General features: G+C 31.0%; 1 protein-coding gene across 1 annotated transcript; it reads right to left on the reverse strand.

The window, feature by feature from the left end:
* Positions 1-4895: 4895 nt before the first annotated feature.
* Positions 4896-20673, reverse strand: LOC129920118 (long-chain fatty acid transport protein 4). Its single transcript, XM_056001326.1, has 7 exons — positions 20431-20673; positions 11868-12106; positions 11414-11802; positions 11094-11346; positions 10643-11037; positions 5574-6013; positions 4896-5515 (listed from the first exon to the last, which is right to left on the reverse strand). Exons 2-7 carry the CDS (start codon positions 12062-12064, stop codon positions 5207-5209), a joined length of 1983 nt encoding a protein of 660 aa, XP_055857301.1. The 5' UTR covers positions 12065-12106; positions 20431-20673; the 3' UTR covers positions 4896-5206.
* Between the last annotated feature and the right edge of the window lie 205 nt (positions 20674-20878).

A 20878-nucleotide genomic window follows, 5' to 3' on the forward strand; every position in this document is an offset into this window, starting at 1 on the left:
TGTACGAGATATTCAGAAACGAAAAAAACCGTTCTATGACAGGTACCGTTAATAACAGTACAAACAAAATTTTTTGTATTTAAAAAGTTGGCTCTTATGTGTAGTACTACACACATACTACAGACAGACAGACAGACAGACAGACAGAATTGCCGGACCCACTTTTTTGGCATTCTCCATCATCGTAATGTCATGTAAAATTGTTATCTCGAGTTAGATTTTTTTTTACGAATCCTAAACTTGCCCTATAGTACCTATATCGCAAGTAAAAATTTCTGTATTGAAAACAAAAATCAATGCAAAATGAATGCAATTAATAATTTTTTTTTTAATATTCGACGAATTTCTCACAGTTTTGACTACTGAATATCTTATTAAAACAGATGTTTTATACTGTGATTTATTAAAAGCTCAAATCTGTCAATTAGCTGATTAAAATAAAATATTTCAAACAAGAACCAAAATCGAGGCTTCTGTGTAAGCAAATTATTGTGAATTTTTGTAAACTATTTTTCTTTAAGTGTACAGTTCCTTTGGTTCGTGCTAAGTACCTGCCCTAGAGAACAACAGAAGGAATAACTATATAAGTACAAGGCGCCCTCTGTGTGGCACATTTACAAAAATCTATAACCATAAATTCGGATTATTCCAGTTTTTTTCCCAAACGGAAGGCATTAAGAGCGATATGACAAATTTATCGCCACCACCATTGAAAATATAAATTTTTTTTCAAGGGAAAGGCGATCCGTTTTCTCTGGGTTTATGTTTTCAGATATACAAGATATAAGTTCGGTACTCTCTCACAGCCGGGCCATGGCATGTTTGGGCGGCTTATGCTGCTTTTAATATTTGAATTTGCTCAATGCCAAATGCGTCTTCATCGTTGTCGTCATACTGGTCGTTTCTCTTTTTTAGGAAAATATTTTGTTTCTTGACACACGACACACAACAAACCTCCTTTGATCCAAATGAATCGTAAAATTGGCATAATTCCCATAATTCTCGAATGGACACAGATTTTTTTTAAAGCGGATCAGGGGGGTGTTCTCCTTATAGAGATGAAGACTAACGACACAAATTTGCGTGTAAATTTGGAAAAATTAAAAGCATTTGCGTGCCTTCAACTTAAACTTCGCCCATCACCAAACCAAACCAAACCACCTCCACCACCCTCATGCCTCTTTCCGAATTTCAATAAAAGTTTTGTGATAATTGCGTTCCGCTCGGGTGCTGGAATGCGACACCACCACACCACCATCATCGGTGCGGGACTGTAAGCTGTGTTCGGATTTATTGACGGTAGGAAATGTTAATGATGGAAAAATATGTCATACACACACCCACTGAGACGTTACTAAGGCTCATAAACACCAAATCGAGGTAATGTTAAATGGCAGCCGTTACTATAGCTTCTTGGAGGCAGTTATATATCCTGACGAGCAGTATGAGCAGAACGCGAGTAAGCCTTATTTGGATAATTAACGAGCATGACTGGAATGTTTGGGAACCGCGCACTTCCCAAAATTAGGTGATGATGTTTCAAGATGGTTTTTTTTGTTCTGTTTTATTTTGTTTTATTCGATAAACGAAACTGTTTGGATGATTTCTGTTTTATTTTTCGTTTATAATTAATTTCGGAAAAGTCTAATGGATACTTTGAGTCATATTTTTGAGTTCTTCTTTTTCAATGTGGGGGGCGTCTTCTTGTGGAATTTAAAGTGATTCCATTTATTTTTATTATAATTTATGTTATTTCGTCAAAATGAGATGCGGTTAATGTGCATCAGCAGTTATAACAGGTAAATTGTGTTTGTAAATTATTTTTAATAATATAATATTATAGTCATATGTACGAGAACCTACTGTTAGTTTATAAAAAAAATATCTCTTTGCTACCTTAATGGATCGAACTTTTTAAAAATATGTATATATCTTGGAACTATAACATGTTATTAGAAACTATAAAACAATTTTTCAGTGAAAAAAGAAAAATGTTCGTGAAGTGAAATGCTGTGTTCATCTTATCAGTGACATGGACTCTTCGAGCCAAACAAAAAGAGGCAATTAGAAACTAGGTCATCACGTCTATTAAGTTTTCTTTCTAATACAAAATGAGTCCTTTTTCATATTGATTGATAAATGAAGCATTCAAAAATGTGTCAAAACACATTTGAATTTTTAGTCCGGTCAAAATTGACATAAATAATTTGCATAGAGCTGAAAATTTGTACAGAGCACTAAAACATCGATTTAAAAAAAAAATGTCTAAGGTCCCCAAAAATCCCATGTGTACATAAAAGTTATTTCGTGACATAGCGACATGGCGACATAACGATAAGGCGACATGGTGGCCTCTCTTATAATACCTAGCCGCCTTATGACAACAGCATTTGACAGTTGTTTTCATAGTTTCTAGCTAGTTTTCATCCGTGTAAATGGCAAATAAGTGATTTGTTTTTATGTTATTTATTTAAAACCATGTTTTAAAACAAAATTTTGGATGTCTTCGCTATAGTGTTGTATTTATGATAAATCTATTGATAAATTTGGTTATAATTCAGTGAAAACATTTCGATCCAGGGGCCGAATTACATCATAAGATTACTATCATACGTTTTACGCTTTATGTGCCCATAATTATGAAAGCGGACTTAAGCTGCCCATAGACAAGACACCTGTGTACACACTTGTGAGCACATTTGTAAGTACACCGCACCACAGACGGCACACCGATCATGACACCGACACAAAAAAATCAAAAAGTTTTGATTTTGTCGCTCCCGTGTGCACACAAGTGTGGTACACACCACAGCCGCTTTAGTCACTGTTTAAAAAACAATTAAAACTAGCACAAAACTAACTATTATTTAACGATTAAACCTTATTTCACAGCAAAATTGCAATAAATATATTTATTAATTGATCCCTAAATTGTTTTAAGAAAGAAATAACATTAAACCGAAATAATAAAATTGTTAGGTTTGTTTTTCTTGCAAGCATGCAAAAAGTAACAAAAGTAACACTTTCATAATTAAGGGAGCAAATATTTACATAATTGCTGCAACAAATATATACTTTTCTGCAGGTTTTCGGTGTGCTGAACTTGAATACAAAGTCAGAAAAAACTGATCAGCTCCCGTTTTTAGAAAATTTTTTGAACATATTTATTAACGGTTTCTATAAGAACTAATTTCCTTCTATCAAGACCTGTTTATACATTCCGATGTCTATTTTATTTTCCGAGATATCTTAAAATGAAGCAGTGTATCATTAAGGAGATAATGACGTTATAATTTCTATGGTAGATATGATATGCCAAACAACTGAAGATATCTCGGGCAGTAAGTAAAAAGGACGTGCATTTCCCCAGCCCGGACCTATAGCAAAGTTTTAAAAAAAATGTATACCAAAGTTTTGTACAAGTTTTGTTCAGTTTTGTACAACCAAATTCGAGTTTTGTACAAGCTTCCAACGAAAGTTATAGCCAATTGAAATTAACGGGCTGGGGAAACGTTTCCTCAGCCCGGACATTTTTTAAAATTGTATCAAAATTTAAAAAAAAAATTTAAATTATCTACGAGTTTTGTACAACAAAAATCGAGTTTTGTACAGGCTTAGTTAAATAACACTGGTCAACAAAATTTAACTTTTTTTTTGCCACAAGAACCAAAATATACTTTTCTAGTAGTTTTTGGGGTGCTGAATCCGAATATGAAGTCAGAAAAATTTGATTGGCGTTCGTTTTTGAAATATTACGGTTAGAAAATGTCAAAAAACGTAATTTTGGCTGTTTTCGAGGTTCTGTTTTTATGTGGGGTAATTCATTAAAAACAAATTTGTAACGGTTATTATAAGAACAGATATTCTTCTTTCAAAAACTGTTTAAATTTTCCCGATATCTCTTTTATTGCTCGAGATATCTTAAGTTTCATTTAATAAGTCAAAGAGAAACTAAACTTAATCTAAAGTTTAAGTCACTGGTCACAGAATTTTTGCCACAAGAACCAAAATATACTTTTCTGAAGGTTTTCGAGTTGCTGAACTCAAATCCGCAATCGGAAAAATTCTATTAGCCTCCGTTCTTGAAATATAACCCTTATAAAAAAAAAACCCTTTTTTGCATTTTATAACGGTAATATTTTAAGAACGAAGGCTAATAGAATTTTTCTGATTGTGGATTCGAGTTCAGCAACCCAAAAACCTTCAGAAAAGTATATTTTGATTCTTGTGGCAAAAAAAGTGTAATTTGGTTGGCCAGTGTTGTTTCTGATTCAAAGACCGCTAATTAAATTTTAAATATCTCGGGCAATAAAAGAGATATCGGAAAGATTTAAACATTTTTTGAAAGAATAAAACTAGCTCTTATAAGCACCGTTACAAATTTATTCACAATTAATTACTCCACATAAAAACATAACCTCGAAAACAGCCAAAATTACGTTTTTTGACATTTTCTAACGGTTATATTTCAAAATGAAGGCCAATCAAATTTTTCTGACTTCAGTTTCGACTTCAGCACCCCAAAAACTACTAGAAAAGTATATTTTGGTTCTTGTGGCAAAAACCTTGTTGACCAGTGTCAATTAGAGCTAATTTAAGTTTACACTGGGTACATACGTACCTAGCCAGCTATATCCAAAACTTACAAAACTTAAATGCAAATTCCATCAAAGAGTTATCTACAGTATTGTACAGATAAAATGGTACATCTAATTTAATTGCTGATATTAATATTAATTAACTATGATTGCTTCTCTTAACAAGAAAACTGATGGCAGAAAGAAGAGCAATAGAGGTTATCGATTAATTTTTAAAATCATTATTTATGAATGTACATAAATATAGCTGCAACTGCATCAGGATTTTAAGTTTAAACAATAAACTAACAACAATCATTGTATTTATTCTTCTAATCAGTACTTTATTTGGAATCGTTAAGCTTTAACTATTCAATATTCATACATTATAACAAAAACAAAAGACAACTATCAATAACTTTACAATTAAACATTTTAAATTACAAAAAAAAATATAATTACATAAATCAGAACTTGTTGTAATTTGCGCGATATGGTTCATCTTTTTTTTTTAATTTCTTCTAATTTAAAATTTAAAAAGGCACAGCACATCGTTGGAAATGTATATATAACACTTAAACCTAATCCAAATCATTCCATTTATAAGGAATAAATCAGTTTGTTTTTTCTTATAATCTCGCTTTTCCGCTTTGAATATCATCAAACTGGCTTTGTGTCAATTCACGATAAATTCCATCCTTGTTCAAATAATAAATCGGATCTTTCACTTTGGTTATATCAAATCCTTCCAACTGCAGATCACGTTTTTTAAGCTTGAATGTGGCTGTTTTTGGCATTTCGTTAAGTAATCGAATGAAAAGAGGCTGAGCATAGACTGGGAGACTTCCACGAACTCCAGCAGATAACTGATTCATGTCCACTTTTCGATCGGGATCAACTATACCTGCCATACCAGCTTTACCTTCAACATGAGGAATCTATAAAGTGTTTCTTTTATTATTTAATTTTTATTTATGATTAATTTTTTAAACTTACATCAACTCCATAAACTACACAATCTTCGAGTCCAACAACATTTGTAATAATGGCTTCCACTTCCGATGTGGCTACATTCTCTCCCCTCCAACGGAATGTATCACCCATTCTGTCTTTGAAGTAAAAGTATCCTAAAATATCTTTGACCAAAATATCTCCCGAGTTAAAGTAGACGTCACCCTCTTGGAAGACATCATGAATGAGTTTCTTTTCTGTGGCACTTTTGTCAGCATAACCGCTAAACTGATTCACAGCTCGCTTGGGGTTTATTTTGCCAACAAATATTCCAGGTTCACCAGGCTTACATTTGATGCAGCGTCCACTAGCATCACGAATTGGTTCGCCAGTATCTTCATCGCATCGGATCAACAAGACAGGATGAATCTTTTCACCCCAAACTGGAATGAAGCCAATAGCTCCTACTTGGTTGTCAACATTTGCTGAAATTAAAATTTTATTATAAAAAAAGGGGCTGTTTACAAACATAGAAAAATTAAACATGATTACGATCTTTGGTTAGAAGTTTTTAATTTTAGCTAAGTCACTTAAAAATTTTATGAACAACAAAACATTTTTTTTTAATACCAAAACTAACAAAATATAGTATTCTCTAAGCAAATTTAAAATTGAAACAAAATATATGCAATTAGAATCAATAAACGTTATAACCATTAATTTCGCATGGAATCGCTCATATCCTTTCATCAAATATACCCATACCCACCTACCAGGAACTATATATAAAACCTTAGTTAATTAAATTGAAATGTCATTTCAAAACTAATACATTCTTGCCAACACTAAGGACTAATGTTGGCAGCTTATATTTTATTTAAGTATAACAACCACCTGTCATAGCTATCCCATAAGTTTTAATTTTAATTAGTGGCATTTGCATTTGCATTTAATGTGAATATTAAATTTGTTGTTTTGTCCAATAGAAACTAATAAAGAAATGAATAAAATTTTCCAGTTATTAAAAAAAAAACTAACTTTTAGAAATTTAATTATTAGAATTGTTTCATGTTTACATTTAGATTAAGATAAGTTAAAACAATAAACAAAAATTGACTGACCATGTAAAATAAATTAATATACGTCAATAATGTTTTTTTGCCACGTCACATAACATTTCAAAGGTCAGACTTTTAAATGATTGAAATCTGTTTTAGTGACAGCTTCATGTATCCAGAAAATTTCCTGGAAATTTCTCTAAAGCCTCATCGAAACACATCAAAATGTAAAAAAATACAAAAAGTTTCCTCTTCTAATTTTCAACTGCCACATCAATACAAAATTAACTTTTTTTACTTGCGATATAGGTACTATACAGGGTGTCCCAAAAGTAATGGATCAAACGAAATATGCTGATAGGCCAACTTTAGGGCTCTCAGAATTTAGTAACTTGTTCATCCCAAATCCTTACGGTTTTCAATTTAATGCAGTTTTTGTGAATTATCGAAAAATCTCGACTTTGCAACAGTATTTTGCTTCCTCCGGTCATAATTGATTTTTGTTTTTTACAATTCTTTCACTAAAACATTGGCTAATAAGAATAAATAATTATTAAATCAAAATATTTTTTATTTCATACGCCATTTTGCTGCAAATTAATTAACAGTTCCATGTTTTATAAAAACTCAATTACTTAATTTTTTTTCAGAGCAACACACTGCAAAAAATTTGTATGGTGTGACACAGGTTAATTATTTTAAAAACTTGCCGTGTTATTGCACTTTTCAAAAATGTATAAAAGTTTCCAAACTTGAAGTTAGAACAAAAGATATTACAATTTTAATGCAACAAAACAGGCCTTTTCAGAGAAAAATAACAAAGAAAAATAAACACATTTCCTCGACTGTTGTTTGTTTATTTCTTTTTGAATAAAAGCCTCGATTTTTGTTTGTTATTTTGCTCTGAAAACCCCTGTTTTTTTGCATTAAAATTGTTATATCTTTCGTTCTAATTTGAACTTTGGAAATTTTTATACATTTTTGAAAAGTGCAATAACACGGCAAGTTTTTAAAATAATAAACCAGTATCACACCATACAATTTTTTTTCGGGATGTTCCTCTCAAATAAAAGTAAGAAATTGAGTTTTTATAAAACATGGAACTGTTAATTAATTTGCAGCAAAATGGCGTATGAAATAAAAAATATTTTGATTTAATAATTATTTATTCTTATTAGCCAATGTTTAAGTGAAAGAATTGTAAAAAACAAAAATCAATTATGACCGGAGGAAGCAAAATACTGTTGCAAAGTCGAGATTTTTCGATAATTCACAAAAACTGCATTAAATTGAAAACCGTAAGGATTTGGGATGAACAAGTTACTAAATTCTGAGAGCCCTAAAGTTGGCCTATCAGCATATTTCGTTTGATCCATTACTTTTGGGACACCCTGTATATCAAGTTATGCATTCGTACAAAAAAAAAGTTGAGATAACATTTTTCCATGACATTACGATGGTAGACAATGCCAAAAAAGTGGGTCCCGGAAGTCCGTCTGTCTGTCTGTCTGTTTGTCTGTCAGTCTGTCAGTCTGTCAGTCTGTCAGTCTGTCAGTCTGTCAGTCTGTCAGTCTGTCAGTCTGTCAGTCTGTCAGTCTGTCAGTCTGTCAGTCTGTCAGTCTGTCAGTCTGTCAGTCTGTCAGTCTGTCAGTCTGTCAGTCTGTCTGTCTATCTGTCTGTATAAGGAACTACAGCCTAAACGGATGGACCGATTAATGTCAAACTTGGTATGTAGCGTTATTTGGCGACTCTCCAGAGGGGTTTTTGGAATTATTTTTTTTGGACCAAAAATAACGGTACTTGTCATGTACCGATTTTAGTAAAATTGAAATATCTCGAAAACGGCTCCAACGATTTTGTTTAAAAAATTCAAATGCTAGTTTTAAGCTAAGGTCTATCTTCCAATGAAAAAGTTTTTTTTTTTTGAAAATCATTATTAACGGTACCTGCCATAGAACCGTTTTTTTCAAATCCGATTATCTCCGAAACTGCTTATTAGATTTCAACGAAACTTTTTGTGAAGAAGCATTTATATAATTTAAATATAAGCCAAAGATAAATTTTTTAAAAAAATAATTTTTGGATTAAAAAATCAAATTTTCGAAAACGGGACATTGAATTTTTTTGAAATTTTGTTTATAGATGTTGATTAGTGATTTCTACAGAACGGCATACCAATTTTATTTTAAAACTTTTTTTCCAAAAAATTATTTATAAAAAATTTGTTTTTTAAAAAACTACTCTAACGATTTTGAAATTTTTTTTTCTTAAAATGCATCTTAATATATCAATCAAACCTGCATACTTGTTTTGGAGGGCAATTTAATTTCAGATTTTATTTTTTTTTTCCAAATTTCTATATAAAAAGTCTTAAAAATTTAAGCAACTTTAACTTTAAGAGCAAGTTCGTGCGACTTTTTGCTTTTGTGTTTCGATCGATGTAGGTCAACCTTTTACTTAACCATAATACGTTTATCACTTTAATAAGGTAATACTGCCACAAACATTTATGTTGTTTGTGTATGTATACATTACTTTAAAGTCATGTAGAATGGGCGGCTTCCAGAGCACCTGCTCTAAAAGTCCAATTAGCGCGGCTGCTCTGGGCTGGTTAGAGCTGCCGTCCGTCTTGATACCATAACTCTTGTGACCTAATGCTTTATTATAGTGCAGTAAATTTCAAATAGAAACAATTCGTGGCAGCGAACTCAAATCTAAATTTGAGACCTCAATTTCTTTGCACAACTCGAGTTATGGGGGCGGATCCCCCAATGGTGTAACCAATTTTTATCAAATTTTCAGAATGGTTGACCCAGCAGTTTGTATATTATTCCCAAATTTTTACTAGCCATGATTTTTGGCACTCGTGAAATTCTACTTTTCGCCGCTATTTTGGATTTTAGTTTTTATTAAATATTTCGACTTCTATTCATCTTAGGTTTGGTAAGAACATTTTTTTGATATTCTCAATATTAAAAAATTTACAGGTCAAAAGAGTAAAAATAAATGTTTGCAGTTGGAAATGACTTAGTTTTAAATTATTCCTGTTTTCGTGACCTTTCATTTAATAAATAAGTTATCGTCTTAGAAAGAAGATACCTAACTTATTGACTGTAGTTTTAATCACTATTACATGAGCAAAATCAAATTCTCCTGAGTTTATTTAAGTTAGATCGTTTAAATATCGATTAAATTTAAGATAAACAAAAAGAAAAATTAAAAATTTTCGAAAAAAGTTAAATTAAAAAAAAAAAGAATTTCATACCAATTTTGAATATTTTTCGTTATTTTGAAAAATTTTTTTTCTTTAGGTTAGTGACTAGTTTGTAAAACATTAGAGTTGAAGTGAACCAAATTGTTTTAAAAATTTAGTGCCAAAGCGCGTTACTTCGTTTCTAATAGTTATAAAGTCATCCCTAAAGTAATTAAAAAGAATAAAAAAATGTTTATGCATGGTGCACTACTAGAGTGTCAAAGATTTTCAAAATGTCTCAAGAAAAAAATAATTTTAATTTTTCTAAATATATAATGTTTAAAAAAACAAGCGCCAATTTCGGTCTTTTAATGGTATTTTATGGTACGGTTATTTTTAACTGGCGTCCGCCATTTTGAACAACACGTGGCTCTCAATATATCGAGGACAAATTATTACACAAAAACTTGCAAGGACCTCCCTGATATCAAATGTAATAATGATTCTGCCTAAGATAAAACATTATCTTGTGGAAGTTATATTTTCAGAGTTAGAGCAAAGCAAAGTAGGTATGTAATTTTAATTTTTTCCTCCCATAACCCTTGCGGTAATTAAAAACCATACAAACAGCACACTTTGGGGGGCTATAACTTTGAAAGAGTTATTAGATGTACGGAAGAAAACAATATAATTATTATTATTTCAAATCAGAATTGATAAGTGTTAACCTCGTTTTTAAAATAGATTGCGAAAGGACATAATCTTTTTTGCAAATTTGGTATTAGAAAACTTTTGATCTAAACCAACCCATTCGTGATCTATACCCATTTTGGTTATGTTTATGGTGTCGCTAAAAGACTTACCCAGATTAGAATTTCCCTCAGTTGATCCATACAGCTCACCAATCTCCTCAATATTGAATCTCGATGTAAATTGTGACCAAATTTGTGGCCTCAATCCATTGCCATACATCAGTCTAACCGAATGTTTTGTGTCTTCAGGTTTTGTCGGCGTTGACAAAAGGTATCGACACAATTCACCAATATACTGAGCTACTGTACAATTATATTTGATACAATCTGTCCAAAAGTTTGTTGCTGAGAATTTTTTCCGAAGAACCATTGTGTTGCCATGAAGGAAGACATTGCCAGCTCCTAATATTCCACCAGCTGTATGATAGAGCGGAAGGGGGTTGTAAATAATGTCATCACTTCGAACACCAACCATTTCGTGAACTGCAACTCCCATGAACATGTATCTGAAAGAAAAAATAGTAAATGAGCAACTTTTTCGGTTTCGAATTGGTATTCAAACCTTAGATGAGTTATAACGGCTGCTTTAGGCATTCCTGTTGTACCAGAAGTGTAAATGTAGACCATTTTATCTTTCGGTCTTCCCGCTGCAATATCTTCTGTCAAGTCAGTTGCTGTGTGTGATTTAATTTCTGTAAACAGATCAATAGCTCCATCCAAAGTTGGAAATCCAACACCTTCTTTTTGTTGATCATCAGTGAATTGATAAAGTTGGAGGTTCTTGATTTCCTCATTTCCAAGAATTTCCGTAAGAGCTAATGAAATAATAGAAACATTTTTAGAAAAAATTACTATTTATTTGGAAGAATGGAAAAAGCCTACCTGAACTCATTTCAGCTCCAAAAATTATGGCTTTGCATTTTGCAGCCTTAATAGAATGTAAAAGAGTTTCTTTCCTCAAATTCGAATTAATCAAAGCTGTGACAACACCAATTTTGGACAAACCCAGCCAAATACAAGAGTATTCTGGTCTAGTTTCCATCAGCAAAGCTATTGAGTCTTCTCTCTTGAAACCCTTCGATTTGAAATAGGAAGCAATTTTATTACTAAAGTCTTCAATGTCTTGAAATGTCAGTGTTTTGCTATCCATAATAAATCCATCCTTATCAGGATGTGTTTCAAGGAATGTCTGAAACACTCGTGGAACTGTGTATTGTTTCCATTCATTCATATAGAGGAAGTATTGAATTTTAATAAAACGATATGCAGCTCTGAAATAAGAAGAAGTGTTAACAATATTTTCATTTGATTTATCATAAATGGTTCTAGCACTTACGTAATGTCCCTTGGTAACGTTACCATTACAGCATACACATAAGTTGTTCTATTTCCTGTTATAAGCAATGCAGTTAGTCCAAGGAATATAACACATATCAAAGGATTTGACATGGTTATCGCTGCTAATGCCAACCCCACCAAAACAGTGGCGAGGATTGTTGCATTTCGCTGCTTAAAATTCAACTCTACCAACATCTTTGGTATTTTATATTCAACTAAAACAGGCAATCGCCAGAGCTGAAATAAAAATTAAAAATTATTTGAATTATTGGAACATAATTATTATTATTTTTTTTTTTTAATTGTCATTCATTACGATAACAATTTATCGATGAGATAAGCAATACCAAAGTCTAGATATAATATTACGAGAAAACCACACATACACCTGGGGCACGGTATATTGATTAGATTAAGGCCATTTGGAGAAGTAATTTAGATCGTTTTGATTTATTTTCTAATAACGTATCAGAAAAAAAAATACCTTTTAAAGCATTTCAAATTGAGACGCAATTGTATAATAAGTTTTTTAGATTTGTGTTCTATTTATTTTATTTAAGTGATAAAAAAATATAATTTAAATGTATACTTTTTCAAATCTTTCTAATTCCACTATACTTTTATTTACCTATTAAATCAAGTTCTTATGTCTGTACTAAAAACTTGAATAGTAAAAGTCCGTGTAGAACTTGTGTAAATAACTAATTAGTAAAGTGTGTAGTAAACCTGAGGTAAACTACTCTGCAAACTGTTGTTATATTGTCAAATATAAATACGATGTTTTATATTAATTAACAAAATTAAAAAAATAGTATTATCGTTATCACTTATCACTTATCAGAATTCATTTTAGTTACTCGTTTGTAACTGTTATGACCGGTAACTTGATATCATTGATAACAACTATTACAATCATCGGTAGCGAAGAATTCTTGAGGTTACTCCAGATCAATGATAACAGTTATTTAATTATTATTGAGTGCTATTGATTGTAGATAAAAAGATCTAATTCTTAGGACACAGGCACATAAATATTCAAAAAAATAAAAAAAAACTAACTAGGAAAAAAGAGTATTACCAGCTATTATATTTGAGTCTTTTGTTTAGGTTTAATATTTAATTTCACTGTGAAATTTTTTCAATAATTTTAAGCATTTTGTCCGGTTTAAAGTGATTTTTTTTGTTTATATTGCTATTTATTCTGCTCACACGTTATTTACTACCAGCATAAACTACTGGCTTTGTAAAAATGTATATCTTGTCTAACACATATATATGTGTTGCCGTAGTGTTGTAATACATTATTTTTTTACATTTGAAGCCGATTTGGGAGAAAATTGCTTCTATCGCCTAAACGATTGAATCTTATCCTTCACTGCCATATAATTTTTTTCTGTAAATAATTTAAATAATCTTTATACATCATTTTATTCACCTATGAAATTAAAAAAAAAAAAGTTATTATTATCTAAATAAAAATTAGAAAAAAATAATTTTTGCATTTAAAAAAAAATGTTTGATTTTTTTTTTTTTTTTGAAAAATCGAATTTTTGAAAACGGGACAAAGTTATAATTTGTGACCATGGCATCTCTTGGAAAGTCAAGGAAGTTTTCTTCTGAGGATCTGGGCAGGAATTCTTTTTCTCTGTTGCCTATGCATTTTCCAGCATCAGTTCCTTCCTTGGCAAATCTCATGATAGCTCCCTTAGCAGCACTTTCAATGAATAGGTGAAGTGGAGCTAAATCAAGAATAACCTCCATTGCTGCTGTAGGGCATGTTCTCATAGCCCCGGTGATGCAGACACATGCGAGTCTTTGCACTTTATCTAGTGATTTCCTAGTTGTTGCAAGATCGGTTCTTTTGTGCCAAGCCACCGCACCATAGGTAATTACAGGTCTTACCATCATGGTGTACATCCATCTTAGGATGTATGGTTTGCAGCCCCATGAATTGCTTGCTAATCTTTTGCAAATCATTAAGGCTTTAGTAGCTTTACCAGTGGTTATTTCTACGTGTTTGTTCCAGAGGAGTTTATTGTCTAGTGTGATACCTAGATACTTAACCTCCTTCTGTGTTTCTCCAGCTAACCTTATAGGCATAAACAAAAAATACCAAGACTGGAAACTCGGCGGTCAACTGACGTTTGCCTACAAGCTGCGTGGTGTGGTAAATGTCGTGAACCTATCGTTGTGTTCGTGTCAAATGTGTGGTGAATGTCGTGAATCTATAAATGTGTGCGTGTTAACGTCATTTACCAACGTGGTGGCTTTCACATATATTCACAGACAGCACTGTACACAAAAGGGTTTCGGGGGGAAAGACGTACGAAAGTTTCCAGTCTTGGTATTTTTTGTTTATGCTTATAGGTTTCATACGGGGAAGAAGTCTTTTTTTGGTAAATAGTATAATTGTAGTCTTGGTAGGATTAATGTTAAGTCCAGCCTATAGACACCATTTCCGAATGTTTTTCAATCCTCCTTGAAGGTAAGGCATATTTTTTCTAGGCATATTTTTTCTAGATATCGTACAAACATGATTGGTGTGAATATTGAAAGTTAAAACAAAAAGCTTTCAGATGATTTAAAATGTATTATAAGTTGTCATGTAAAAATATTGACAATATGATTTGTAAAGCAAAAAAGTTAATTTTTTTTGTTATTTTTTTTTTCATAAAAATTGTGTGATTTCAAGAAAAAAAAAATACTGTATAGATACAAAATAAATCAATAATTATGATTGCATAAGTTGATACAAATGCAATGCAATAGCCTCTCCATCTAGTGCCATAATTTTTTTTTTTTTATTATTTTCAAATTCACTAGCCAAATTTGTATTAAGAGCGACCCGGTCGTGCATATTATGTCCATCCGGTTTTTGAGTTTGTCGGTTTTAAATCTATACGAAAAATATGTCCAATGTTAAAACATTTTAAAATTTTGCTAAGCTTTCATAATCATTTCATAATGCTGTTTGTGTGTTATGTTGCAATTTGCTTAAATTGCAACAACAATTCCTATTTTAAGACAGTAGGTACCTATGTATATATTAAAGCAAGATACAAAAGAATACAATGTTTCGGTTTTAACTACAATAATTTTATTAATAATTACAAAACCTAATACTATACCAAATTCAATAAAAAAAACTACGTTAATACCTAATATAAAATAAGCTCTAAAAAATTGATCAAAATTCAATTATTGTTTATACAAAAAATTGAAACCCATCCTGGCTTTCAAATAAAAGCGGAAAATGATTTTAGAAACCTTATAAATAATTAAAATTTTGTGTAAATAAAACTTTGTGATGAAATAATCAACCTTTAGACTTTTGCAATGTTTTTATTTGATAACACAAACCTCATTATCGCAATAAGTCAGCCAGTTTTGATTAATCAATATTACTTATCATATCGGCTGGACGAACGATTTTACGAACAAAGAAGAATATAAATCAACTTTCTTTGGAAAACAAAAGTTTGGAAATACTGAGAAATGTTTTTGTGTCATTTAATGGTAGTGATCTTTGTTCGAGTGACTCAAAACGTATAATTTAAAAGTATTATTCTAAATAAGAAAGTCATTGATCAAAGAGTTGGTATGGGTATCGGATCTTTTTTTCATCCAAACTCGTCATTGTGTCACATTTAATGTGAAAATCTGAAAAGAAGGATTTTTCCCATGCTTATCTCAGTCTTCTAGTTCTTTTTTGAACTTAGCATATTAAATCTTGTGCTTTCAATTAGACTTAAATAATTTATTTACATACATTGCATAAATCATTTATTTTTTTTTTTTTAAAGCTCGGATCAGTGTATGAACAAACGAAAAAAAAATGTTAGAAATCTCACGTCATTGATCTGAAACTATTTTAAGACAAACACTTATTTAATATTTGTCTTGCATTGGCTAGCACGATTTGAGGTTTTTTTCCAATTAAAGGCCATCCAACCGGCTTTGTGTTTACTCTCACTTAAATATGAGCTCATTTTATGGATGAACTTGGAACCTTCCTCAATACAAACTCCATTAATCCAAAGTCAACGTCGTCGCTGCCGCCGACACCATATCGTCGATTTATTAAACAAACTATTAAACCATTTCAATCAGGCTTTGTGCTAGCTAATGTCACTAAAGCGGATAGAAGTAATAAATTTAATTGAAAACCGATTGTGATGTGTACTTGGTGCTAAATTTGAAAACCTTATCTGTACGCTGTATAAATAGTGAATAGCTGCTGAATAAATAATACTGTGCCAGTGACAACACCATAATGTCATTGAACTTTCTTTACAATCTTAGAATATATGGAAAATCAATAAAAATAAACAATTTGCAAATTAAGTTCCATCTAACAACCATCCAGAGGTGTATTTCTCTCTACCGACCGATTTGAACAAAAATATACACCAGGTTAGACGCAACAGATGGCCGAACTATGAAAAATGACGACAATGTGTACAGTCAGTCAGTTAAACAATAAACGAATGGTTATTTGGCGGGTGGTTAAAATTTCGTGGATATAGCATTCAAGGTTTTATTCATCAAATTATTTAGACAAAGCTTCCGTCAGTCGTGATTGGGTTGGTATGCATATGCATATGAGCTTAGCTAAATTTGAAACTTACTAACTTCCAATCCCCTCAAGCACGCCTATATCTATGAAAAATGTGACATGAGGTAGACTTTTTATTTAACCCTTAACTATAGTGGTGGGTCCAGGGGACCCACATCAACTTTTAAAAAGTTAATAAAAACCGTTGAAAATGAATTTTCTCTTTTTTTTTTTTATTTTTTTATTTTTTTTTAAATTGTTATCTTTTGATGCTTAAAAACAAAATTTATAAAAAAATTCAATTTTGTATTTTATTTTATCATTTCAAAACACCACAAATTTTCACCACTATAGTTAAGGGTTAATAAGAAAATTACCTACAAACAACATCCTATTAAATAATTTTCGTTTGTTTTTGTGAATGAATTGAATTAAATTAAAGAAAATGTTGACACAAAATTGGATACTTCGTCTGGGTTATTTCGTTGACTATAACGTACATATGTATTTTAAACTCTATCATAATACTTTTGTAAACCTTTTTATTTTAGGCAGAACCTATTTAGTTCATAAAATGAACGCACACTTATTACAATTGAGCAGTACACAATAAAGTTATTTTTGGTGTATCAACATTTTCCTTTTGATTAAATCATTTTGAGACAATTTATAATAAGAAAAAGTACAAAAACATACCTACAATTCCACTCCCTTGATTCTGTAGAGTAGTGGAAATAGTAGTGTTAGTAAAAGGTTCGATTTCCGCAGGTTTTTTTACGGTTGTAAAATTACTATAAACAAAGGTTGAGTTGCATAAGATGTGATTGATTGGTTGGCATTATTACAAATTTTATTTAAACTGTTGAAATTTTTCTATAGTTCACGCCATAGTGAACCACATTTACATTATAACAAACGAAGAGCTGAAAAATTAATTTTTTGCGAAATTATAGTCAGAAGAAGAAACGGAGGTGGGGCGGTGGTAAGGTTAAAGTAGATGCAGTGGTATTTTGGTGAAAGTTTCCTCGGCTTCGGAAATTTTGATGATTAAGTCATTAAGTTAGACTGGAAGACTTTTATACTTTTTTTTTTATTTATTTGAAAAGATATATTAAAATTCTACCATTAAATAGGGTAAATAGGAGTAAAATGAGAGTAAAAAAATATTTTCTGAACGGTAAGCCGTAGAGAGTTGAGTTTTTTAATCGATACATACACTTATTAATTAGAAGTATGTCAGAAGTGTTGAACAAATTCTAAAACTTTTTAAAAACTTAGCTATGAACGGTTTTTTAAAACAATACAATAGATAGAACTTCAAAAATGTGGTTATGATACTCCCGCCGGGAAAATTTTGTTTAAAAAACTTAAAATATGATAATGGAAATATAATAAAAAAAAAATAGGGGTCCGAAACGGAGTTTTTTCTTAAAGGCTTTTGTTTTTGAAATATGAATATTTGAAAAATATATATTTTTTTTTATTTTTAGGAATTTTTGACAGGTTGCAAGAAATCTCAAACTTACAGGACTTTGATTTTCTAAAATAATTTCTTATCGAGAAAAGGGAAAAACAATTTTTTTCTGCCCCGATTTTTTTGACCGTTTTTATTTACAATAATTTGTTTTACTTTGATAGGTAGAAAGTTGAAATTAATGGGAAAGATAGAAAAAATTGAAGGAGTAAAAATCAAGTCTTTTTACTGTAATTTCGATTCCAAATCAATTTTAACGGTTATATTATAATTATTTTATACTTGCTTTAAAGTTTTATTTAGTATTGATTTAGTTCACTTTAATAAATTAAGGACACATTTATAGTATAGGAATGGTCATCAGTTTACCCTTGAGCCCAACTTCGGACGTACCGTCAAATACAGAGATTCTTTCTTTAGCCGCACCACACGAATGTGGAATATATTACCCGCCTCTGTATTTCCCTGCCATTTTAATTTCCAGAGCTTTAAAACTAATGTGCATCGGTCTCTCCTTTTAAATCATTCCCTATTTTCCTGAAGCTCGCACAGTGTTTAACATATAAAGGGTATTTAACTCCCTTTAGTGCGCGTTAATTATAAAAAAAAAAAAAAAAAAAAAATAGTACCTACATAACAATATATGCTCAAAAATTGCAAGCTTTACACAAAATACCTGTGGACTTCGTTTGCCACGACCAAACACAAATGGAGGACGTACCGTAATCTCAGCTTTAAATAAATGATCGGCTTTAAAAATGTTATCTTTTTTGTAGGCATCGAAAATAAAATTATGTCTTTTATTACTACAAACGTACAGATATTTATAAAATCTTAATCTTTTGCCTAAATATTACACTATGAGATGGTGTTCTAGTAAATTTTTTTTAATAAATAAGTTGACAAATAATTAAATAAAAGGAATTTTGTTTCGCATCTTTAATTAAAAGAGAGACTGCAGTAGTATACAACTCTCTTTCCTATGAAGTTATCACGTAAAATTATCGTCCGTAAACTGACTTTACAAGCCACCATTTTTTTTGCATTTTGTTTTTTCATTTTTTTTTTATAAAAAATGTATCAAAAACTGTCTCATAACTCATAAAATATCGTTATTTTTGAAAACCAAAGTTTTATTTTTTTTTTTTAATTTTATTTATGAAGAATTTTTGTATGAAATGTTTTGATCAAAAAAAGTAACAGCTTTTGTTGTAAAGCTAATAAAAACAATGATCTGATCTGGATCACGTGGAAAATAAAACACAGCTATTGTTTGCAGAAATGTTATGTTTATTCCAAGTGAACACAAACGACCTTGTTCGTACTTTTTTGGGGGTTGACTTCAACTTAAATAACAAAGCGAAACTTATTTTGTGTTTACAGTTTTAGGGAATAGAAAGAAAAATCAGTACAAAATAGTGTTATTTTGTTTTTGTTCTGTTATTGTAAGAAATGAATTCCTATTTTGAATATAAGAGAAGTGCATGTTATTTTCGATAAAGTAAAAGAAGGAGACTGAAAATACATACTATGTAATTGATGCTTGAATAAAATACAGAAGTCTTGAACAAGTGAAGTACAAGTATAATAACTTTGTAAAATAACATTAACACTGGATCACAATATACCGATTCCTAGCTAATGTTCTTTATTAGTTAAAGAGCCTCTTCTATGACAGTAATTATATTTATTTTATTCAAGTTTGTTACAACATATGTGACAGCACGACACATGTACTGAAGGACAAACGCACGACTTTTACTTTCACTTTAATTTGCAATTAATTAGAAAATAAAAAAAAAAAAAATACAGAAATGTATAAAATCTTTAGTCACGTGAATTTTTCGACTCACTGTACAAAGAATTTCTATTTTTGAGAATTCACCACACCACCATACCACACAGACGAAAATAAAAACCACATTGACAGGAGTTTTAGACGTCACATTCATTCACTCTATTTTCTGTTGATATTTGAAATCTTCTTTTTTTTTGTCATCTTTCAGATTATAACTTTCGCGATGCGTTAACAAAACAAACAAAAGCTTTATAGCGTTCGACAACATGATTTGATAGCACAACACCCCCAACGCCCCAACACACTTTAAATGTGTGGGTGTAGAACAGTAACACACATAACGAAAACACAAACGTACAACAACACATTATGCTAAACAACAATAAGCCATATATTCAAATGTGTTTGTATTTATCTGTTTTGCTCGTTTCTCGTTGCTCGTAGCCGACTTTAAGCTTGTTATTGGTCTCGGTATTAAAGATAGTGTATCTCATTGAATAATTGTGAACAGAATAAAGAATTATGCATACTCATAGATAGCTTGGACCTTGACACTCCATGGTGTGATTTTATTTTTTTTATTTTTTTTTTTATTTCAGATAAACTAGACAATTTCTTGATAATTAATAGAAAAATTCCACTCCTACACTATCAAGTGAAATTTTAAACATTTCCCACATGTTTAAAACATTTTCAAGCGAACATTAAATTTTTAAATATGGATTTTTCCCTACCGATTTGTTTGATTTTCTTTTTGTTTCAATCCAATAAGTTGTATTGTTTCCCAACAAAAGAACTGTCAGAAGTTTTTCCGCACTTGCACTTTAGACACACTGCGCGGAATCCAGAATTTGACGAGTGTATTTGAAAAATCGAATATTACTTGAGAGTTACTTTTCCCACAGTAAACTATAGATACAGTATACCGAACGACCGATCGCTTCCACGCTCGTACAGTGACTAATTCGACCGCGTACAACAATCTAAAAAAATGTCAGCTGTATCTTTGAGTATATTAAACAATGTATTATAAATGAATGTAGAAAAATATACTCTCAGTCTCAATTATCAAACAAATTATAAAAAAAGAACTTTGGAGCTTTTGATATTAGTTTATTGGGGATCACTCTAAGCAGGTTTGGATCAATTTGTTTGACCGACACCACAAGTTGTCTATTGATC

This window comes from Episyrphus balteatus, chromosome 4 (genome assembly GCF_945859705.1).
Source record: "Episyrphus balteatus chromosome 4, idEpiBalt1.1, whole genome shotgun sequence".
NCBI classification, from domain to species: Eukaryota; Metazoa; Arthropoda; class Insecta; order Diptera; family Syrphidae; genus Episyrphus; species Episyrphus balteatus.

Bases quoted from the DNA above. Each gene is read 5' to 3' on its own strand.
- LOC129920118 (XM_056001326.1), bottom strand. From the start codon at position 12,064: ATGTTGGTAGAGTTGAATTTTAAGCAGCGAAATGCAACAATCCTCGCC. The intron at 11,803-11,867 runs GTAAGTGCTAGA...TTCTTATTTCAG, and splicing joins ACGTTACCAAGGGACATTAC to AGCTGCATATCGTTTTATTA. The intron at 11,347-11,413 runs GTAGGCTTTTTC...TTATTTCATTAG, and splicing joins TGGAGCTGAAATGAGTTCAG to CTCTTACGGAAATTCTTGGA.